A 25,194-nucleotide genomic window follows, 5' to 3' on the forward strand; every position below is an offset into this window, starting at 1 on the left:
TGGCACCCGGGGCCCATCATTTTTTGACACCCCCCCCCCCATGTAAAAAAATATTTTTTTGTAATGACCATGAAACGGAATAAATGGTCAGAATAGAAACAGGCAGTGAAAATTTTCTTATATTCCAAACATAACATAACATAAATTATGTCTGAATTGTCATGACATCAGAAGTACATATGGAGTAGTTGCAGGTGATGCTTGGGACAGTTCTGATTGTGTTAGTTCGGTTTTATGTGTTTTTTGAATAGAAGGGTTTTTATTTCTTTTTTGATGGTTTTGTAGTCTGTGGTCGAGGTCAATAGGTTGTAGAGTTGAGGGTCGAGTGTTGCAGCTCGATTGGCTAGGAGGTTGTCGAACAGTTTTTTTCTTTTGACGTTTTTGGTTGGAGGGTGTGTGAATAGTGCGTGAGTTCTCCTATGTCTGGTTGAGGTGGATTGAATTATTTAGCTGAAGAAATTAGTTACCCCCTCACACATTAATTCTCTTCCATTTTTGTTCCCATTATAAAAAACACTGATAAGTTCCCAGAAAAAAAATACATTAAAATAAGAAGTGAAAACAAAGGCCCCTACAAATGAGAACATAATATAAGAATAGCCTAACTGGGTCAGACCAATGGTCCATCATGCCCAGTAGCCCATTCTCATGGTAGCCAATCCAGGACACTAATACCTGGTCAAAACCCAAAGAGTAGCAACATTCCATGCTACCGATCCAGGGCAAGCAGACACTTCCCCCATGTCTTAATAACAGATTATGGACTTTTCCTCCAGGAATTTGTCCAAATCTTTCTTAAAACCACTATCTGCTTTTACACTATCTGCTTTTACCATAACTTCTGGCCACTTCATTTTTAAGTTTAGATCTTTCCTTTCAAACAGAGACCTTGCTAGATGTCAAATACAGCACAAGGTAACTTCACATGGACTTAGCTGTGCAGGAAATGTGAATCTCCTCATACACCCACCATATAGTGCAAAAATGTGCAAAGGTCTGTTTTTTTCTTTTGATCACTACATAGCCTAATGCCACACAAGCAGCGCTGTTACAAACATATTCTGTAGGTCAATGCTAAGGATAACAAAGTTTCCTTCCTTGGACCAGAAGGAGATACTGATAAACCACTGGAAGAGATCCCAAAGACCCACTCAGTGTGTGAACCAGTTGAGTGGAGTGGACTAACTGGGGGGTGGAAATGGGCCCGGAGTTTGCACAGCAGAATTTCCCAGACCACCTCTTCCTCTCAACACATTGACACGCTGCCACCACCACCACTAGGAACACCTCACTGAGTAGGCCAGCTATGCTATAAACTTTATAAAACACATTATTATATTTTCTTATAAAGCACATATTTTAACTGAACTCTCTGACATCCTCAGCCTTTCCATTCACAAAAATAGAAGGAAGAAAAGTTCCCATTTCCTGCTGTCTCATGTCCCCGGCCTATACAATATTTTTTTTCTGCAGACCCTTCAAAAGTCTGACCAAATCCTCGTTTCACTTGCATTATAAAGTACTGAGGATGCCATCTCTCCCCAATCCCAGGTCCTAAAGTCTAAGACAGTAGCGCAAACTAATGCTGCCAGATTCAGGAAAAAAAATTTTGATTCGATTCAGCCTATTGAATTGGTTTTTCAATTCGATTTTCCTGCCCAGTTGGGTGATTTTTTTCAAAACTCCTGGTGGGTTTTATAGCTTTTTCACCCCCTTTGGCTTCTCCTAATCACTCTGGCGCTGTGGTGTAAATAAAATAAAGAAACAAAAAGGACTTTTCCTCTCTCTGTTAAATCCTAGCTCACATTTGCAGTCAAACACCAGCTCTGGCAGGATACACATTTCAAATCTGACATATTATAATCACAAAACAGAAAATAAAATTAATTTTTCTACCTTTTGTTGTCTGGTTATATTTCAAATCTTGTTGGTCCAAGGCTCTGGTTTTCTTCTGATAACTTGCTTGCCAGGGTCTCCTTCTTTCTTCTTTCTGCATGCTAACCATCCATCTGCCAACTCTGTCCTCCCTTTCCATTTCCCTTCCCTCCCCAGGAAGTCTGGTATCTTTCCTTTTTTTCATCTCCCTCCACAGATCCACCTTTTCTTAACTACCCTTTCATCTGGCATCTCTCCCTCCTTCCCCACCACCCGAGTCCACCATCTCTCCCTTTCTTTTCCCAATTACCCTCCTATCCAGTATCTCTATCCCTCCTCCACACCATCCCTTGTGTCCAATTTCTCTTCCTTTCTGTTCCTTCCCTCCCTAAATCCCATGATCCATCATCTCTCTCCCTCTCCTCTATTTTCAGACCCATTATTTCTTCCTCCCCCCCAAAGTTTGGCATATGCACATCTCTTTGAACACCCCCTTCCCTCCGTGTACTTCTAAACCAGGGTCCCCCCAAAGGCCTGTCCCCCCTTAAAGGTCTGCCTGTCCCCCCTTGAAGGCCTGCACCCCCCTTGAAGGCCTGTCCCACCTCCTTGAAGGCCTGTCCCCCCCTTGTAGGCCTGTCCCCCCCTTGAAGGCCTGCCTGCCTGTCCCCCCCTTGAAGGCCTGTCCCCCCCCTTGAAGATCTGCACCCCCCCTGAAGGCCTGTCCTCCCCCCTTGTAGGCCTGTCCCCCCCTTGTAGGCCTGCCTTCCTGTCCCCCCCTTGAAGGCCTGTCCCCCCCCCTTGAAGGTCTGCACCCCCCCGAAGGCCTGCACCCCTCTGAAGGCCTGTCCCCCCTTGAAGGCCTGCACCCCCTTGAAGGTCTGCACCCCCCTTGAAGGCCTGTCCCACCCCCTTGTAGGCCTGTCCCCCCCTTGTAGGCCTGTCCCCCCCTTGAAGGCCTGTCCCCCCCTTGAAGGCCTGCCCCCCCCCCGAAGGCCTGCACCCCCCCCAAGGCCTGTTCCCCCCTTGAAGGCCTGTCCCACCCCCTTGAAGGCCTGTCCCCCCCTTGAAGGTCTGCACCCCCCCGAAGGCCTGCACCCCCCTGAAGGCCTGTCCCCCCTTGAAGGCCTGCACCCCCTTGAAGGTCTGCACCCCCCTTGAAGGCCTGTCCCACCCCCTTGTAGGCCTGTCCCCCCCTTGAAGGCCTGTCCCCCCCTTGAAGGCCTGCACCCCCCCCCCGAAGGCCTGCACCACCCCCCAAGGCCTGTTCCCCCCTTGAAGGCCTGTCCCACCCCCTTGTAGGCTTGTCTCACCCCCTTGTAGACCTGTCCCCCCCTTGAAGGCCTGCCTGCCCCCCCTTGAAGGCCTGTCCCCCCCCCTTGAAGGTCTGCACACCCCCCCAAAGGCCTGTCCCCCCCCTTGAAGGCCTGCCTGCCCCCCCCCCTTGAAGGCCTGTCCCCCCTTGAAGGCCTTCCTGCCTGTCTGTCACCCCCCTCCTCCTTGAAAGCCTGCCTGCCTGCCTGCCCGCCCGCCCCACCCCGAAGGACTGCTCTCCCATGGCCTCCCCGCACCACTATGAAGCAGCATTACCTATGCTCCCGGCCTTGCCGTTCAGTCCCCCCCCCACCACCCCCGAAGGACCGCTCGCCCCACTGACCTTCCTGCACCACCTATGAAGCAGCCGCAGAAGGATCCCGACGTCAGCGATCTCTGCGCTGCTTAGGCGCTGCTTCCTGCGCCGCGTTCCCGCCCCTCCTCTGACGTCAGAGGAGGGGGCGGGACCGCGGCGCAGGAAGCAGCGCCCAAGCAGCTCAGGTATCGCTGAAGTCGCGATCCTGCTGCGGGCTGCTTCACAGGTGGTGCAGGAAGGTCAGTGGGGCGAGCGGTCCTTCGGGGGTGGGGGGGGAATGAACGGCAAGGCCGGGAACACCCCCTCATGGCTGGCACCCGGGGCGGACCGCCCCTCCCGCCCCCCCCTTAGTACGCCACTGACTTGAACTTGTAACTATGACCTGACTGTATTAGTAACTGTACTGATCTACCTGTACTACCGACTGCATTGAATATCTGTGTCAAACTGTTCATTCTAACTTCCTGTGTATCTGACCCAACCTCTTGTAATCTAATCCGACCTTGAACTGAATAGGTAAAGGCGAAATAGAAACCTGATTAATATAACATATTCCAATCTTTTAAGTCACTGAAGCATACTATAGAGCAGGGGTGTCAAAGTCCCTCCTCGAGGGCTGCAATCCAGTCGGGTTTTTTGGATTTCCCCAATGAATATGCATGAGATCTATTTGCATGCACTGCTTTCATTGTATGCTGATAGATCTCATGCATATTTATTGGGGAAATCCTGAAAACCTGACTGGATTGCAGCCCTCGAGGAGGGACTTTGACACCCCTGCTTTAGAGCAATAGTTATGCATTTGAGAGAATATTTATCTCCTGCTAATTTTCAGACAGTGAACTAAAGTTTGATTGTTCTGTATTTTCATGACTGTAATAGACTATTTCTTGGGTAATCTAAACAAATATTAAGAAGACCATTTTATTTAAGAAAATAATGTGATTGGCACTTGGAAAACAGGAAATAAACACAAAATGCTTTAATAGGTTTTATGGTAAGCATGTTCATAGATTTTTTTAAATCAAATGTTTGCAGTTTTCTGGGTCAGTTTTTGCCATTCCTTAGATGTGTCCCATCCTCTTATTCCAAAATATAGGAAAAGAGTGACTGAGAATGGTAGTGCCTAGACTGAAACATGACCCTATGATAACATTCTCTCTTTCACTCTTGTAGGATGGAAGGTGGAATTTGTAAAGGGGCCACAGTGGGTGTTCTATTGGACCTGAACAAGCACACACTAGCGTTTTATATTAATGGGAAGCACCAGGGTCCAGTGGCTTTTGAGAACATGGAAGGAGTCTTCATGCCTGCAATAAGTCTCAATCGAAATGTACAGGTAAGAGTCTCCGTCAAAATGCACATCTCAGCTTGAGAGGGCTTACAATCTAATTGTGACAGACAAACAGGACAAAAAGGGTGAATCTAAACATGCTGCTAAGGTAGAGAATTACAGAGGGAGTGACAAGGTAGATAGGGAATGACAAACATATGGGTGCTTTACAAGTGGGATGGAGTTACAATGGCATACCGAGGGGGGGGGGGGAGTTCTGCCCCGGGTGCACGCCCCAAGGAGGTGCACAGCCGGCAATGGCCGGATTAAAGGAGTTCAGGGGGGCCCAATGCGTAGGGGTTACCATATGTCCGGATGACTCAGGACGTCGGGGCAGGACCGGAGGACTCAGCTATAGCAGTCATTGCGCAGACGCACAGCCTTGTCAGCACATGCCGGCTGGTCACCTGATGCTGCGCTGGAACCTCCTCTCTCCTCTTTGCCCTCCCACCTCGTGCACACACAGTGCAGTGCATTCCGGGACAGCCAAAGACAGACGTTCTGAGATCAGCGAGGACTCTCTTCCTCCCCCCTCCCCTCCGGGATAGCGTTAGGGGAAGGCAAACTGGACAGCTTTCCTGGGCCCTCCATTTTTCCACTAATTTCATGCCTTTCAATCTCGGTAGTTGTGCTTTATTCTCTTGGTGCAGTTCTCTTGGTGCAGTTGTTTCCCCCAGAATGGACAAAACAGGCTGAGGGTTCGGCCTTGCCACCGGGTTCTTCAGAGCAAAAGTAAGGGGTGACAGGCAAGAGAGGTGAGGCAAAGAAAACGAATAAAAGGAATGGGAAAAGCAAGATGGAGAATTAAGTACAGTTGTATCAGACAGTCCAGTTTTATTGCCCACGATGTCTGTGTAAGCACAGGGTTTGAGCTACCCGTGTTGGGGTAGTTTCACAGTGGTAAGCAGAAATTGTTTGTTCCTGTAGTTACTGCTACTCCTGCTGTCCAGTTTTTTTACTGATGGGAGGTGGCATCGACGCAGGTGCATATTTACATTCTAATGTATAAAACAATACCAATTCAATTCCCTAGTGGATGGAGAGAGGAGGAGAAATGGGTTGGGCTGTGGAGGTAAGGGTGAGAGGGAAATTAAGGTAACAGGCTAGGAAGGAAGAATTGGAGAGCAAACTTCTAATGGGAAGATACATAAATAGAATAAAGAGAATACAGTATAAACAGATAAGAGGAAAAAATAAAGAGGTAGAGTTGAAAGTCTGAGAAAAATAACTATTTGGGTTTCTGACTGGTACTTGTGACCTGGATTGGCCACTGTAGAGGCAGGATACTGGGCTAGATGGACCATTGGTCTGACCCTGTATGGCTATTCTTATGTACAGATCCAGGGGTCCCCGCAGTCTGAACTTCTTTTCCTCTTCTCTCTATCTCCCTCGCTTCCCAATCTGTTACTTTTCACTGGGGCCCAGACAAGGCAGCTATCTCTCGCAAGAAGCCGGTGGCTGCCCCAAAGTTTTCAAGTTTCAAGTTTATTTAAGTCTTGATGGATCGCCTATTACAAATATTCTAAGCGATGTACATGTTATAATAAAACAACTTTAAACTTATTAATCCAAAAATAACTAACATGAAAAGAAGGAAAGGGGGTGTAGTTACAATAAGGGAATGAGAAAAAGGAAAAAACAAAAGGTAGGGTAAAAATTACAGAGCACTTTTGGAATATCAATTAAAACAAAATAATTAATTTAGAATTATTAAAGGTCATAGGCATCCTTAAACAAATAAGCTTTCCCTCTGCTGCGATCTGCCCTGATGGAAATGGGAAGTTGCAGCAGAGGGAAAACTTTGGGACAGCTGAAAAGTAACATTTGGAAAGTGGCATACTGGGGGGATGGGAGAGAGAGGAGAAGCAGTCTTCCCCGGGTGCTCCGAGGCCTGGTGTCATTAACTTCTTCCAGCAGCAACAGCGTTTACAATTTGCTGCTGTTGCCGGCTTCAGGCCTTCCTCTCTGCCAGGTCCTGCCTACTTCCTGCTTCCATGAAGGCAGGACCCGACAGAGAAGAAGGCCCGGAGCCAGCAACAGCAGCAAATTGTGAATACTGCTGCTGCCCGAGAAAGTTCATGACGCCAGGCCTTGGAGCATCCGCTTAGGTGCTGCACTGCTGACCGGGGATGGGCATGGAGGGAAAAAGGAAGGTATGCCAGAGCAGTGGGGAAGGGGAGGAGACTAATACCAGACCTTGGAGGAGTAAAGGAGGAAGGAGACAGATACGAGATCTGAGGGGAGGAAAGGAAGAGAGAGAGAGAGATGCTATAATCTGCTGGGAGAGATGGAAGGGAGAGGCAGACAGTTTCTGGAAGACACATAGAAAGAGAGCAGATGCCATATGGAAGAGGTAGAGAGAAGGCAGACAGTGGATGGAAGGAAGAGAATGATAAGAAGATGAGGAAAGCAGAAACCAGACAACCAAGGTAGAAAAAAATTTCTATTTGTTTTATTTATTTATTTTTGCTTTAGGATAAAGTATTATTGCAGCTGTGTTGATAATCGTTTATTAATAGAAAATGGAAATAAGGTGATCCTGTTTATTGATCTAATTTTAATACATTTTATTACTAATTCAGAGATCATAACTCCTTTCCTCAGGTCACGACAGGGATACTCTAATAGCAGTATAGTTTACTGACCTGAAGAAAGAAGTTTTAACCTCTGAAAGCTAAGTGAAAAATGTATTAGTCCAATAAAATGGTATTTTCTTATTTCTCATTATTTGTTTTATTTGTATTTGTTAATTTGTAAAGTGGTGATTGTTATGTATCAGGTTTTTCAAATTTACGTCTACTGTCTTTATATTTTGCACAGTATTAGAGGACGTGTTACTGTTTTTGTGGTATTGTGGTGTTGCATTGTATGTAGAGTCTGGTTTCTTGGCAGTTCAGTTTAACTTTTGTCTACATATTTCTATTTTTAGTTTGTGATTATTCCATATTGGGTGAGGGTTTATCTCTGTTCTGTGTGTGTGAAAAAAACATAGTTTTCAGTTGGCATTGATTGCAGGATCAATTGACTGTGCGGGATCTGGCTGGTTTAGTTTTACAATGTATGTGTTGGTGTTCTAGTGCTCACTGCAGTGTTTAAGATGCTGCCTTTTCCTAGGTACACTCTTGTTGTGCGATATGTGGATTGTTACTAAAAATCATATTTTTCATATAGATGGGGAGGGGTCAAAAAATGATGGACCCTGGGTGTCACATATACTAGGAGCGCCACTGTGGAGTTAGGACTTAAAAGCAGCTTCAAAAAAGTGAGTTTTTAGCATGGATCTGAATACTGCCAGAGATGGAGAGGGTTAAATGGTCAGTATTCTCGGTGGACAGTGGTAATTAGTGGGGTTCCCCAGGGGTCTGTGCTGGGACTGCTGCTTTTTCACATATTTATTAATGATCTAGAGCAGGGGTGTCCAACCTTTTGGCTTCCCTGGGCTGCATTGGCTGAAAAAAATGTTTCTGGGGCCACGCAAACGCTACAGGAAGACAGAGGAGGGAGCTGGCAAGACGGTAAACACCCGGAGGCAGCAGAGGAAAACACTGCATCGCCCTCGATCGGGGCACACAGGTTGGACACCCCTGATCTAGAGATAGGAATAACTAGTGATATAATTAAATTTGCTGATGACACAAAGTTGTTAAATTGCAAGAGATTTGTAAAAAATTTCAAGAGGACCTTGTGAGACTGGAAGACTGGGCATCAAAATGGCAGATGACATTTAATGTGCGCAAGTGCAAAGTGATGCATGTAGGAAAGAAGAACCCGAACTATAGATACATGAAGAGGGTCCCACATTAATAGTCACCACCCTGAAAAAGGATTTAGGGGTCATCAATGAGGATAAGTGTGCAGCAGCTAAGAAAGCAAATAGAATGTTAGGAATTATCAGGAAAGGAATGGAAAACAAAGATTAGAATGTTTTAATGCCCTTTTACCACTCTATGGTGAAGCCACTGCAGGAATACTGTGTGCAATTCATCACCGCATTAAAAAAAATATATATATAGCGGAATTAAAAAAGGTACAGAGAAGGGTGATGATAATAACAAAAGATATGGGACGACTTCCTTATGAGGAAAGGTTAAAGTGGCTAGGGCTCTTCAGCCTGGAGAAGAGATGGCTCAGGGAAGTTATGATAGAGGTCTATAAATTATTGAGCAGAATAGAATGGGTAAATGTGAATCACTTGTTTACTCTTTCCAAAAATACTAGGACTAGGGGGATGTGATGAAACTACTAAATGGCAGATTTAAAACAAACTGGAGAAAATATTTCTTCACTCAATGTGTAATTAAACTCTGGAATTTTTTTTGCCAGAGAATGTGGTGAAAGCAGTTAGCTTTGCAGGATTAAAAAAAAAAAAAAAAGGTGTGGATAACTTCCTTAAAGAAAAGTCCATAAGCCATTACTAAGATGGACTTGGATAAATCCACTGCATATTCTTAGGATAAGCAGTTTAAAATCTGTCTTACTCTTTGAGATCTTGCCAGGATCTTGTGACCTAGGTTGGCCTCTATTGGAAACAGAATACTGGGCTTGATGTCCCAGTATGGCAACTCTTATGTACTTATGGGTTTTCTGAACATTCTAAGCTTCATTCTAGTGCTCCAATTGCCTCTCTGTGTATTCCAAACCTTATGGTAAAAAAACAGTGGATGCTGAGGAAGCTTACCTACTCAGTAACCACTGACGCTTCTTACCATCAAAATCTTCACAGTTTCTATTTACATATACGATCTATTAGGAACAAGTCGCAGCTGGTCAAAGACTGGCTGGAGGAGACCAACCCTGATTTTGTTCTCCTAAATGAAACATGGTTGGGCTCAGATAACGATATTATTATACGCAACTGTCTTCCTCCTGGGTTCAAAATTATATCTCAACCTAGAAGCAGGGGAAAAGGGGGAGGATTAGCTATTAACTTAAGAGAGTCCTTCGAGTCTACAATCCTAGCTTCAAATTCCTCAACAGACCTTGAAACTCTTTCCTGTAAACTCTGGACAGATCAGTTAGAAGATGCTCTAATAATTACTCTATTATACATTCCTCCTAAGAATGGCCCACAGCCAAGGACATTTTCTATGAATTCCTCCTTACAAATTCAATATCAGGCCCCTATAACCTACTGACAGGTGATCTAAATATTCACCTAGAGAAGGTAGAGCAGGGTGATTCTAAAGATTTACTATCCTTTATTTCGTCATTAGACTTCTTTGTGCCGGCCCCTGAAAAGACCCATCAGAAAGGCCATCAGTTAGATCTAGTTACTTTTTCCTCCAAAGAACTAATCAATCCCAAGATTTACTGGAAGCAAGTCACTTGGACTGACTATGGTCAGACCACCGTTTATGTAATTTCCAATTTAGCTGGCAATTAAGACACTCCCCATACAAATCCAAGGAGGCAAAAAGAAATAGAGAATGGCAGCTAGCAGAGGTTTGGTGAACCCAGTGGAATTCTGGTCACACTATGACATAACTTCTAGTTCAGACTCAGACTCTTTTTTGGTGGACTCTTGGACTAACATGAGTACGCAGATATTAAACAAAATGGTCCCCACTAAATTAAGGAAAACGAGAAATAAGAATATGGAAGGCTGGTACGACGCCGAGTTAGGAAATATGAAATGAGAGTTACGGAAACTCGAAAGACAATGGTTGAAATCAGGGGACAGTGAAGGGAGATCGAATTGGAGACTAAAATTAAAAGAATACAAAAAACTAATAACAAAGAAATGCACTAACGTTTACGCCCCAAAAATTGGCTCACCGAACACTAATAGTCAAAATCTTTTTAAATTAGTTAACAATCTTTATGATATTCAGGCCTTTTCCTGTTCAACCTTAGATTCTCCACCATCTGCAGATGCTCTGGCTGAATTTTTTTAACAACAAAATCAATAATTTGAGATCCAAACTAATGGGCGCCACAACCAACCATCTGAACTACCCAGTTGCCCAATATAAAGATGAACCTAGGGGAGATGTGTCATGGAATAATTTTACTACTCCATCCTGGCAACAATTCTGCAAATTTTATATGAAATACGCTGACTCCTATTGTAGATTAGACTGCTGCCCTCCAAATATGAAAGTTGCTCCAGTCACTTTTAAAGCCAAGCTATACAATTGGCTTTCCTCTCTATTACTAACCGGTGCATTTCCTGAGGATCTAGGCCAGATTCTGATCACACCAATCGTAAAAAAATCATAAGGAATCTATCAAGTTGACATCAAATTACAGACCTATTGCGAACACTCCCTTATTCGTTAAGCTGATGGAAGGCTTGGTCAACCAGGAATTAGTAAAGTATTTGGACAAATTTAGCGTACTACAAAACAATCAGTCAGGTTTTCGATCGGGGTTTAGCACTGAAACAGTCATTGCATCATTGCTAGATTTCCTTCATACCTTATTCAGTCAAGGCACAAGTGCTCTAGTTCTTCAATTAGACTTAAGTAGTGCTTTCAATTTGGTCGATCATGCTATTCTGATTGACTTTTTGGATTCAATTGGTCTTTCAGGTAATGTGTTAAAATGGTTTCAGGGTTTTTTGAGTAAACGATCATATCAAGTCTATAGTGATAATAAACAATCCTGCAGCTGGGTAAACTCTTGCAGAGTTCCGCAGGGCTCTCCTCTATCCCCTACATTGTTCAACATTTACCTTGCCTCATTGGGGAACTTATTGCAAAGCTTAAAAGTTAAATTTTACATCTACGCAGACGATATCACTATAGTTATTCCTCTTACTACCCTGTCCTCTGAGACAAAGAATCAACTATCATCCATATTAAAGCAAATTGAATTATGGATGACTGAATTCAAATTGAAACTCAACTCAGAAAAAAACAAATTTTTCTTGGCAAGCCCAAATGATAAAATTAAAGACTCATCGATTTTCTTGAATGGTCAGGTCTTCCCTATTGATTATTCCATAAAAATTCTGGGAGTGACTCTGGACCATCACCTTACTCTGAATGTTCACACAGATTTATTGGTTAGAAAATGCTTCTCGATACTATGGAAACTCAGAACCATCAGAAAATACTTTGATGCAGCATCATTCCGCTTATTGGTTCAATCTTCCATCTTCAGCATGCTCGATTTTTGCAATATCATTTACTAGGGATCCTTCAAAAAAAACCTTCAAAGGCTCTGAATTATTCAAAATTCGGCAGTTCGACTGATTTTTGGGTTGAAGAAATGGGAACACATAAGCCCCTATTATCAAAAACTTCACTGGCTGCCCCTGGAAGCATGAATTTTGTTTCAATTTTTTTGTCTTTGTTTTAAATCAATATTTGGGTGCTACCCCATGTACTTGGTTTCTCAATTTAATCTAGATAGTTCTACTAGGCCTAGACGTAGAACTAATCTGTTCACCTATCCGGCAATAAAGGCCTGCCACTACAAAAGATTCCTGGACAGAACTCTCGCCTTCCAGGCAGGTAAATGGAACGATTGGCTAGGTAACATTATCCCGCATTCCTCATCCTACTTCAATTTTAGAAAATCAGTAAAAACGAATTTGTTTAATCGATTTGTAACCTAAGAATTTTATAGTTTTTCACTTCTTCCATTCTGTAAGCTTGTATTCGATTACTTTGTATGGTATCCAGCACCTCTTGTTGTAAACTGCCTCAAACTATCATGGCTTGTATTCAATGACTTTATATTGTGACTACTTTGCTGATTGTCCAGCACTTCTTGTAAACCACCTTGAACTATCATGGCTTTGGCGGTATATACGAATAAAATTATTATTATTATTCTGGAGTCACCAGAGATTTTGTCTACTCTCTCGCAGGAATTCCACAGCAACTTGTTCCATCTCTACAGGAATCTCTTGGTAACATCTTCCATCCCCATCGGAATCCCATGAAACTTCTTCCATATCCACAAGAATCTCATGGATTCTGCAGGATTCCCACAATTCCCATTCCCGTGCAACTCTCTAATGGGAAATGCCACATTTCCCTTGTTGTTTTCCACCCAAAATAACAAGAAAAAAATGTGATTTTTTTGTGTTATTAGTGTGCTCTCTATTTTTTTTCAGTAACGCAATACAGAGTGCTAAGTGTTCCTGTGTTATCCAGTTAGTGCATGGTAATTAAAATGCACTAGCCGAATAATGCTTCCACGCCTATTCTCTGCCTATGTCACTCCCCCTCCAATAAATATTTTTTAAAAAATAACACAGAAAAACGTTAATGTGTTTTGCTGTAAGTCTTTTGTGACATAATAACCATAAGAACATAAGAAATGACTTCACCGAATCAGAACTTTGGTCCATCTAGTCCGGTGACCCGCACACGCGGAGGCCAATCCAGGTGTTCCCTGTTTCAGACCTAGGTGTTCCCTGATGAAGACCTTATTTTCCCGTATCCCTCAATGTGATTTGCAAGGAGGTGTGCATCCAACTTGCACTTGAATCCCATAATGGAGGTTTCCGTCACTACCTCCTCCGGGAGAGCATTCCAAGCGTCCACCACTCTGTGTAAAACAGAACTTTCTGACATTAGTCCTGGGCTTGTCGCCCCTCAATTTCAGTCTATGACCTCTCGTCCGAGTCACATTTGACAACGTCAATAATGATGCTTCTTGCTCTATTGTCAAAACCTTTTAGTATTTTAAAAGTCTCTATCATATCCCCTCTCAGTCTTCTCTTTTCAAGCTTAGTTTTCCGAGGCGTTCTTTGTAGCTCAAATTTCCCATACCTTTTACTAGCTTTGTGGCTCGCCTCTGCACTCTCTCCAGCAGGGTTATATCCTTCTTTAGGTAAGGAGACCAGTGTTGGACACAGTACTCCAGGTGTGGTCTGATCATTGTTCTGTAAAGCGGCATTATAACGTCCGCCGATCTACTCGTAATACTCTTCTTTATCATGCCCAACATCCAGTTCACTTTCTTTGCCGCCGCTGCGCATTGTGCCGATGGCTTCAGGGTCCTGTCTATCAGTAACCCCAGGTCCCTTTCTTGTTCGCTCTTGCCCAATGTCACACCTAACATTTTATAATCATGTTCCTTGTTTTTCGTACCCAGATGCATTACTTTGCATTTGTCTGTATTAAACTTCATCTGCCACTTTTCCGCCCATTCTCATGGAGATGATGCAGTATATAAACTTAAGGTTTAGATTAGATTTCTCTAGCTGGTTCAGATCTCTCTGAAGTTCTTCAATGTCCTTTTGTGATCCAACTGATCGACATAGCTTTGTGTCATTTGCGAACTTGATTATATTACTCGTCGTTTCCTCTTCCAGGTCATTTATGAATATATTGAATAATATTGGTCCAAGAACCGAGCCCTGGGGCACACCGCTTGTCATCTTTTCCCAGTCCGAGAACTTCCCATTTATGCCACTCATTAAGGCATAATGCACTTTAGTAAACAGGTCCATAAATGAATTATTTAAATAACGAAAAGAGGAAAACAGTAAGGAAAAAGCCTCAGTAAAAATGATGACACCACCAATGACCTGGTACTTCAGTTTTTCAGAGGCTAAAAACCTTCCAATAATCCTTATTAAAAATAAACTGTTAAACTGTAGATTCAATCAAAAATTTGATAATGTGTCCTATCTATTTTTTCACTTAATCTTGATGGGAAAAAACCCAGTTGAAGTGTAGAAAGCATTCAAATGTTTGAAACCTTTAAATAAACAATTTAAAAAAAAAATGTTTGAAACCTTTAAGTGATAAAGCAGATGTGATACATTATTGAAGTTTTGATTGAATGTACAGATGAAATTACTGGTGTCATCATTTTATTGAGTTTTTCTCCTTCTTGTATTCCTCTTTTTGTTATTTAAATAATTCATTTAGGGGCCTTTCTACTAAAATGTGGTAAACTCTGACATGCTAGTCTCAATATTAAAATCTTTAACTACATTTAAACCCCAAAGAAATACTGATTGTGATACTACAATTTCCGCTCAAGACCTGGCACACTACTTTAAAGAAAAGATCATCAGCATTAGAAGCCAATTTAGATTAAAAACTGACCCAGACCCCACAGAACCTGATAATATTTTGCCATTTTCAAAATGTGCTTGGTTCAATCTACCATCATTAAGTAACATTCAACAGTTGTTTCATTCCATAAATTTAAAAAGCAATAACTCCGAAATCATTCCGCCATGTATCTTAAAATGTTTTTTAAATAAGTTAGGGCCATTCATACATAAACTCATCACAAATAGCCTAGAAACAGGATCTCTTCCAAAACCCTGGACACATTCGATAATCCACCCAATTCTCAAAAATCCAAAGGCAAACCACAATGACACCATGAATTTTCAACCAATAGCTAAAATTCTGTTTTTAGCTAAATTGACCGAAAAGGTAGTATTCAATCAGATATCTGAATTTATAGATCAAATGGGAGCGCTTCATCCTAATCAAACAGGATTCTGCAAACATTATTCAACAGAACACTCGATGATAGGTATGACCACAGCTATTCTTTATTTTCTGGATCACCACTGATCTGTTCTCCTTATATCCATAGACCTCTCTTCCGTATTCGACACCATTGATCACCACCTTCTTATAAAAACATAGAAACATAGAAATAGACAGCAGATAAGGGCCCACGGCCCATCTAGTCTGCCCACCTTAATGTCCCTCCCCTACCTTTGCCCTGTGAATAGATCCCATGTGCCGATCCCATTTGGCCTTAAAATCAGGCACGCTGCTGGCCTCAATCACCTGTAGTGGAAGACTATTCCAGCGATCAACCACTCTTTCAGTGAAAAATAATTTCCTGGTGTCACCTCGTAGTTTCCCGCCCCTGATTTTCAACGGATGCCCTCTTGTTGTCGTGGGACCCTTGAAAAAGAAGATATCTTCCTCCGCCTCGATGCGGCCCGTAAGATACTTGAACGTCTCGATCATGTCCCTCCTCTCTCTGCGCTCCTCGAGCGAGTATAGCTGTAATTTGTCAAGCCGTTTTTCGTATGGTAGATCCTTGAGTCCCGAGACCATCCGGGTGGCCATTCTTTGCACCGACTCCAGTCTCAGCACATCCTTGCGATAATGCGGCCTCCAGAATTGCACACAGTATTCCAGGTGGGGCCTCACCATGGATCTATACAATGGCATAATGACTTCCGCCTTACGACTGACGAAACCCCTTCGTATGCAGCCCATGATTTGTCTTGCCTTGGACGAAGCCTGCTCCACTTGATTGGCAGACTTCATGTCCTCACTGACGATTACCCCCAAGTCTCGTTCTGCTACCGTTTTTGCTAGGATCTCGCCATTAAGGATATAAGACTTGCATGGATTATGGCTGCCCAGGTGCATAACTTTGCATTTTTTGGCATTGAAGTTGAGTTGCCATGTCCATGCCATGCCATGTGAAGTTGAGACCATCGCTCCAGTAGGAGTAGGTCGTGCATCATGTTGTCGGGCACTGAATCTTCGTCTGTTGTGCATTTGCTCACTACATTACTCAGTTTGGCGTCATCGGCGAATAATGTTATTTTACCTCGAAGCCCTTCTGCCAAGTCTCTTATAAAGATGTTGAATAGGATTGGGCCCAAGACTGAGCCCTGTGGTACTCCACTAATCACCTCCGTCATTTCGGAGGGGGTGCCGTTCACCACCACCCTTTGGAGCCTACCTCCAAGCCAGCTCCCAACCCATTTCGTCAATGTGTTACCTAATCCTATAGAACTCATCTTGCTCAGTAACCTGCGGTGTGGTACGCTATCAAATGCTTTGCTAAAGTCCAGGTACACGATGTCCAGGGACTCCCCAATATCCAGCTTCCCCGTTACCCAGTCAAAGAAGCTGATCAGGTTGGATTGGCAGGATCTCCCCTTAGTAAATCCATGTTGTCGGGGATCCCGTAGATTCTCCTCATCCAGGATCTTATCTAATTGGTGTTTGATTAGAGTTTCCATTAGTTTGCTCACTATCGATGTTAGACTCACTGGTCTGTAGTTTGCTGTCTCCATCTTTGAGCCTTTCTTGTGGAGTGGAATGACATTAGCCATCCTCCAGTCCAACGGGACGCTGCCTGTACTAAGGGAGAGGTTGAAGAGCGCGGACAGTGGCTCCGCCAAGACATCACTCAGCTCCCTAAGCACCCTGGGGTGCAGGTTGTCCGGCCCCATTGCTTTGTTAACCTTGAGCTTTGACAGCTCACCGTAGACACTGCTGGGCGTAAACTCAAAGTTACTAAACGGGTCAACTGAGCCAACCCTTGTCTGTAGCTGAGGGCCGAGCCCTGGCGCTTCTCGGGTGAAGACTGAGCAGAAGTATTCATTTAATAGTTGGGCTTTTTCCGAATCCTTTTCCACATAGTCTCCGTCTGTTTTCCTAAGACGTACAATCCCGCCTGAGTTTTTTCTTCTATCACTGATATACCTGAAAGACTCAAATCCATCGGAATTAGTGATATTGCTCTTCAGTGGTTCCAATCTTATTTCTCAGATAGATCGTCAAATATAATCTTTAATAATTCCACCTCAGACCTGATCTCTACCAACTATGGCATCCCACAGGGGTCAATATTATGCCCCTTACTCTAACATCTTTTTGGCCCCTTTGCTGACTCTTTGTCAATCTATTGGATTTACAGCATTCGCATACGCGGACGACCTTCAACTTTTATTTCTATTAGATACATATTCTACAGAAGAATTTCTAAACGTTAATAAGAAATTAGGTATAATTTCAGACTGGCTAGACGAAAATAAACTTGTAATGAACACAGACAAAACAAAAATAATGCACTTCCCATGGAAAGAAGGACTAAACGCCCCGATTAACATAAATAACATTCAACTACAGGCAGTTACTATGATTAGAGTTCTTAGAGTTATTATGGATCAAAAATTGACATATTACAACCAGATCAGTGCAGTAGTAAGAAGCTGTTTTCAGAGGTTACGAATGATCAGATCAATTGCCACATTCTTGGATCCATCTTCACTGAATGTCTTAGTACATTCACTGATCATTTCAAAGTTGGATTACTGCAATTCGTTCTACAAAGGAGTCGCTCTAAAAGAAATCCGTCGATTACAATTAATTTAAAATTCTGCGATCAAAATTATAACGAATAGGAAAAAATTTGATCACGTAACTCCTCTCCTAAAATATGCTCATTGGCTACCAATTGCCCACGTAATCTCCTTTAAAACAGCACTATTAACATTCAAAATATTAACAATTAAAGCCTCATCATTCCTAGAAAGGCATATTATTCCATATACTCCTACTAGAAGTTTGAGATCAGAGGACAAAAATCATCTGATAATTCCATCGCTTAGAATAATAAATATTAGACAAGATACGATCTTTGCTGTTACCGCGCCCAGAATATGGAACTCTTTACCAGCATTTATTAAGGATGAAAAATCGCTAAGTAAATTTAAAGGACTGTTAAAATGCTGGCTGTATAAGGATGCCTTTGATTATAGCACAAAAACTCGGATATGGTGAATATCACTAATAATCACAAAAAACACTTTCACCAAAAGGAAATATTGAAGGTATATTGAACAAAAGACACAAGCAAAGGCCAGTCTTAACGGAGGAAAAAGCCTCAGACAGGGGCCCACCCACCTCCACAATGGTGGAATAACGGTGTTCAGGCGATCACTTCACTGGCATAAAACCTCCTACTGTAATGGTCATAGCAATGTGTCAAAAAATTGCTTTCAGAATTGAGTGATGCAGAAGAAGATAATAATACCAATTATCTTCTTCTGCATCACTCAATTCTGAAAGCAATTTTTTGATACATTGCTATGACCATTACAGTAGGAGGTTTTATGCCAGTGAAGTGATTGCCTGAACACCGTTATTCCACCATTGTGGAGGTGGGTGGGCCCCTGTCTGAGGCTTTTTCCTCCGTTAAGACTGGTCTTTGCTTGTGTCTTTTGTTCAATATACCTTCAATATTTCCTTTTGGTGAAAGTGTTTTTGTGATTAAGGATGCCTTTGAAACATAATCCTCGCCGGATTCTCTATTGACCCTGCTCTTTGAAGAAATTTTTGTTTCCTTTGTCTCAGGCCTTGAGAAACAAAAATTATTTTAGTTTCCTCTTTTATTTATTTTTTTTTTATACTTTTAAAATTTGTACCCTCCCATTGTACTTACCTTTCATGTTTATTTACTATGCTTATTGTAGTTCTCCCCACTTCCCCTGTGTATAAGTTTGTAATGTCTGTGCGTTTGTTGTAGTTAATAATCGAGACCCCATTTTTAATTGTAAATCGCTTTGAATTTATGATATTGTGATACACCAAAATTTTAATAAAACTTTAAACTTAAAGCATTTTAGTGTGCAACTTTCCTATGATGTAAGCCCAGATTTAATATGGCACAGTTTTGGGGTTATTGGTTGTTGTTTTGTTAATTTGCAGCTCATGCACTAATGTTCCTGGTACCTGCAAATAGAGGAGCACTTACTGCTTCCTATTCAAGAGTTGCTAAATGTTCCTGCATTAACTCTGTGTTATCTGGTTAGCACATGCTAATCATAATATTCTAGTTAGAGAACGATACGGTGGTTGTTACCCACAACTAGCTGTGGGTAGCCGCGGGTAACCCGCCGAAACAGGGAGAGAAAAAATAGTGGTCACTGTGGGGGGCGGGGACAAGGCCATTCACCGCCCCGTGAAGTGGTGAATGGTCTTGTCTCCGCAGTGAAACAATCACGGATCGCGCGGTCCAGCATCCCCACCCCATTGTCACATCCCGTGTCCTACCATCTCCCTCCCTCCACCTCACCTTAGGTGCAGACTTTAATTCTTCTTCTCCCAGCCATATGCTTTCAATAAGTTGTTAAATGTTCCCCTCTGACACAACTTCCTGTTTCCGATTGCGTCAGAGAAGAAGATTCAACAATTCAAGCAGCCGCGCATGCGCAGCTTATTGAAAGCGTGCGGCTGGGAGACGAATTAAAGTCGAAACCTAAGGTGAGGTGGAGGGAGGGAAATGGCAGAATGCTGTGATCAGGTGGGAGCGGGCTGCTGGACTGCACGATCCATGATCGCGCGTGTTCTCGGCTCACACTAGGAAGGAGGGAGTGAAAGGGAAAGAGATGCTGGGCCAAGGGGATGAAGAGGAAGATAAAGAAACACACAGCATGAAAGAAATAGGACAGGCAGATGAGCCAGATGCTGGAAGCGGGGTAGGGGTGGGGGGGAAGAAGCTAGATGGGGTTGCAGAGAAGAGACACAATGGTGTGGAAAAGGAAGAGGGGAAATCTGGACACAGGAAGGTAACATAAAGGGGAGATACATGGGGGAAGAATTATGTCCATGGGGCATAGGGACAGAGACATAAAGAGGACATACATGGGGATGGTATATGGACACAGGGGTGGCATTGCCAGATACATAGGGGAGATATTAGAAATGGGGAAAATAGGAACACAGAAGCGAGATGGTTTGTGGAGATGGGATGGGGATCGAGCTCACAGGCTCCGGCGGCTTGCACAAATCACATTGTAACACGCCACAAAGGTAAGATGGAGGGAGGGAGATGGTCGGACTACACAAGGGGTGCTGAAGGGCAGTAGAAAGGAACAGACGGTGAAGGGAGTGGCGAGAGAGAAGGGTGGTGGTGGAAAGTAATGGAACAGATGCTGAAGGGGGTGGAGCGGAACAGACGCTGAAGGGAAATGTGGAAGATAGAGTGGGGAGAAGATATTAAAGGGAAATGGGGAACAGAGAGTGGGGAGAAGACGCTGAAGGGAAATGGGGAACAGAGAGTGGGAAGAAGATGCTGAAGGGAAATGGGGAACAGAGAGTGGGGAGAAGACACTGGAAGGGAAATGGGGAACAGAGAGTGGGGAGAAGACGCTGAAGGGAAATGGGAAACAGAGAGTGGGGAGAAGACGCTGAAAGGAAATGGGGAACAGAGAGTGGGGAGAAGTCGCTGGAAGGGGAGAAGACAGAGATGCCAGACTATGGGGGGGGGAGCGGAGGGAAAAAATGGGTGCCAGACCAATTGGGGGGAGGGTGAAGAGCGAGGCACAGTAACAGAGCAAATGGAAGACGCAGAGAGAAGACAGACAGTGGATGGAAGGAATTGAATGAGAAGATGAGGAAAGCAGAAACCAGACAACAAAGGTACAAAAAAAATAATTTCTATTTATTTTCTTTTATTTTTTTGCTTTAGGGTAAAATAGTATATTAGTTGTGTTGATAAAAATTTATAAACAAAGCCTTGCCAGCTGAACATCTCTTTCTCTAGTTCAGCAGCCAGAACTTTGATTTATAAGGAAGGAATAAGCTAAATATTGCAGTACTGAGGCTTGTATAGATGGTACAGGGACAGTAGTCATGGGGACGGGGCGGGGACGGGGATGGGGCGGGGACAGTGGTTGCAGGGATGGGACGGTGACAGGGATGGTGGTCGTGGGGACAGGGCGGTGATGGGGACAAATTTTTTCCCCGTGTCATTCTCTAATTCTATTCAGATAATGTAGGAATGCCTACTTGAGTATCTGCCCATGACATGCCCCCTCCCAAAAATACTGTATATCTAAAAAAATCACTAATGTGTGGCTTACCACTTGCTAGCAGATAAAACCACAAAACACTTTTGCGCTAACCAAACATTAAGGGCTTAACACCCTTTAGTAAATGGGACTCGTGATTATTTGCTGATTCTTTTGAATATGTTGAGTTGGTTGTTATTATATGTATCTAACTCACCTCGTATTTTTTGTATTTATTCTGTATATACATGTGTAATTAGTCACCCTACCAATAATCTACCCAAACTCCACCCACATCAATGTCTTTCTGTATCTTCTGCAGAGTACAGAGCATCAAAGATTGGCACATGCTTATAGAATAGTGCATAGCCAGAAAATTGTAATTTACACAAGTGGCCCCTTATAAGTATGTTTTTTTTGCTGCTTAGATCTAGGTAACTCCTTATAGAATTATGAGTCAATCCTATACATTTGTGACATAGATTAAAGCAATTAGTAATGTTTCAGTATATATTTATTTTTACAGGTGACGCTGCGCACAGGACTGGAGGTGCCAACGAGCATAAGACAGACAAAACCAACCATCTGACTCCCGTACTACTGCTGAAAAACCCAATGGTGGCTTTTTAAATCTTTTTTTTATGTTTTTCTGTTATAACATTATTTAAATACACTAAAAAATACAGCACACATCACAAAACACAACAGAAAACTGCACTGCTAAGTTGTGCTGTAGGTTTTTATTAAAAAAGATTTAAAGAATTTAAGTTTACAATAGGGAATATTATGCTTTATACTTATTGACTTGCTTAACCACCCACAGTCCTCCATCGAGGTGGTTCTCTTTTCAAATGCGAAATGTTTGAGTGATGTGTTTCTGCACATGAAATACATACACACACACATTTTGTATGGTATATATATACACTATATAGCACATGAAAACCATTGTGTTTCATCAAACACCTTTCTTCCTCCTATGGATGGCTTCAATAATAATTGTGCCTTTAGTTTTCAGGAGGTAGTAAGGGGTTAGAGAGAGCTGCATGCCTGTGAACAGTTTATAAGCGTCTTTCCCCTTTTACTGATGTGAGAGGTCACAATGTCAGTCTGCACATGTACCATCATCGGGTGTTTCATAGCACTGTACTTATAGTTCAAATAGAAAAAAACCCCAAACCTACAGGCCTCATTCAGAGAGACTCTTCAGGTTGTAGAGCTGAATTTAAGAACTGGAAATATCTTGAATTGTCAAATCTGTTTAATTACGATATTTATACCACATAATGGAATTCCTTAGCACTGGACGGGTATTTGTACCCACTGAAAACTTTTCAGGGGAGGATTGGGAGCATAATAAAGAGAAAAATAAGAATATATGACAACAAAATCCTAGAAATATTTACAAAAGTAGTTATGAAAGTCCAAGGGGATGTCACTAACCCCTGTGGATACCCAAAGGTCATGCTCTTTACTATCTAAACTACAATGCTCCCTCTCCCTCCAGCTCTCGACCAAGAACACCAAGACCCAGAATAACTGTGACTTCATTGTTCCCCCAACTAGAGGACAAATCCTTCCTGGAAAATGGACATGGCAAGAGCCCAGAGTCATAGTTATAAAAATCTGTAGACACTTCACTGCTTCTTCCTGTTCTTAACTCATAACATTTAATTTTTTAAAAAAGTGCAACTTCTTGATTTAGTCTTCTAGTTTGAATTTATATTTGCATTTTGCAGATCATTCTGCCAAATTACTGGGACCTAACAGACCCAGAATGATAGATCTCCTCAAATTCAGAATTCAGGCATAGAGAAAATCCAAGATCTTAGTTATATGCAGTTGAGCAACAACTGGAGAACGCCAGCTGATGGAAACATGTGCATGACAATTCAGCAAAAAGGAAGAGCCGGAAAAGAGGAACATTCTGGGAATGTGCGTTCTAAAGATACTAAGAAGATTCTTTAAGCTTGTGAATTCCCATCATTAAAGGTGACAGCAAGGATCCACATAGTGCATTCCAACAGACTATGTATGTTTTTGTATGGATTATTGCTTTCATATCTGAAGGACACTATCCCCTTCATTCTATAACTTGGTGTCTAAATTTAAGCAACAAAAGAGAGGGAAACCAAGGCATAGAAGACAAAGTCCTACAACAAATAGCACAATGGGTTTGTAACCAAGCTTTAATGAGGGATCCAACATGGGCTGTGTTTCGGCAGATTGCTTGCGTCAGGGCTCATCAATAGCACAGTCTAGGTGTTGTCCTCCAATATTTTTGTGTCACTGCACAAAAAAGTGAGAGCTATATAGCCTGTCCTTCAAAAATGTTGCACAAACACTGCCAAGGCTCATAAAGTTAAACGCAGTGAGCAGCATTTTTCACTTCTGTGACAGTTTCTCTGCTTCAGGCGTTCCTTGTTCACCCCTTTCAATTTGAAATGAACCTTGGCAGTGTGTTTTCAACATTTTGAAAGGACCGGCTACATTGTTCTCACTTTTTTGCGTGGTGGCATTGCCTGTTGGCACAAAAAGAACAGAGGACACCACCCAGACTGTGTTACTGATATTATGACTCCTGACACAGGCGTTCTGCTGAAACACGGCCTGTGTCGGATCCCTCATTAAAGTTTAGCTACAAACCCATTCTTGGAGGTCCTTTATGCTTTTATTGTGTGGCCTAAATTCAAGCAACATTTGCATGCTTAAATTCATAGAATACTAGCACTTAACCCGTGTAAGGGTACACCAGTACGTTTAAGTGCTATTCTATAACAAATGTGCAAAATTTTCTTAACATGTAACTGCAAAGGTGGTGTAAATGTTGGTGGAGCATTGGTGGGGCTCCTACATATGTGTTAAGTTGTATGCTAAAGTGCCGCATTTGCATTTATGCCAGCTACTCACATAGTATAAGTAGGTGTGCTTAATTATAGACATGTAAATATCAACTTTCTCTAGTGTTCTATAATGGAATCTTGGCACCAAAATGAGTTATAGAATTATCCCTCAGTGTGCTGCATCTAGGCATCTAACTTTGGCACTTCAACATCTTAATAGTAAGAGCATATTAATATGGAAAAGGTGATGAGCATAAGTTAAGGCTGCCAAGTGGATCCAGATTCGCAGGACAGGGTTGATTCAGTCCAGGGTTTACCCAGTTGCATGCAGAGACTTGTATTTCTGATTTCCCCATTGCATGCCCTAAGACTACAAGTCCCAGCATGCATTGGAGTAAACACAGGTCTGGCTCAACCCCATTCTGTGAATCTGGATCCAGGTGATGGCATTAATATAGGGAGCTAGAAGAGAAAGCAGATGAGACTTGAAATGTAAGGACTTCAGGAGTTTCTGATAATTTATCATTGTCTAGCAAAAAAGATAAAGTAGGAGTTCATGCTGAGTATGCTATTTAACCATAAGACACAAGAATGAACACAGTAGTGGAGGCTGCATGAGATTGTCAAGGGGAGCATCATAGAGTTTGTACAGCTGATTTAGGATTAGCTAGGAGGGGATGATGTTCAGTGGCAACCCAGAGAGCAGAGAAGGACTGTAAAACTCATCTAAGCTGTCCAATTTGCACCCTGTTGCCTTATATAGACCTCAGATGATCCCAAATTTCCTTTCTCTTCTTCACAACTAAGGATCATCTGTGTTTGTCCTGTGCCTTCTTGAATTCTCTTTACTGTTTTTGCCTCCACCATATTCACTGGGAGATTATTCCATGTATCCATCATTTTTTCTGTAAAGAAATATTTTCTAACATTACTGCTGAATCCATTCACATGCAGCTTGATATCATTAGGGGTATGCTCTAAGCATTACAGTTTGATTATGTTATTGGTTTCAATCCATTTCTTTAAAGCAAAAGAAGAGAAA

At 42.6% G+C, this 25,194-nt stretch overlaps 1 protein-coding gene across 1 annotated transcript in view; it reads left to right on the forward strand.

Annotated features, from left to right (window-relative positions):
- TRIM67 (tripartite motif containing 67) overlaps positions 1-21,932 on the forward strand; it is a 147,484-nt gene extending 125,552 nt beyond the window's left edge. The window contains exons 10-11 of the mRNA XM_033935520.1: positions 4,679-4,841; positions 21,836-21,932. Of these exons, the coding sequence (XP_033791411.1) occupies positions 4,679-4,841; positions 21,836-21,898 (226 nt within the window). The 3' untranslated portion in view covers positions 21,899-21,932. The remainder of the gene's footprint in view (positions 1-4,678; positions 4,842-21,835) is intronic.
- The last annotated feature ends 3,262 nt before the right edge of the window (positions 21,933-25,194 follow it).

Source organism: Geotrypetes seraphini, chromosome 3, assembly GCF_902459505.1.
Source record: "Geotrypetes seraphini chromosome 3, aGeoSer1.1, whole genome shotgun sequence".
NCBI lineage: Eukaryota > Metazoa > Chordata > Amphibia > Gymnophiona > Dermophiidae > Geotrypetes > Geotrypetes seraphini.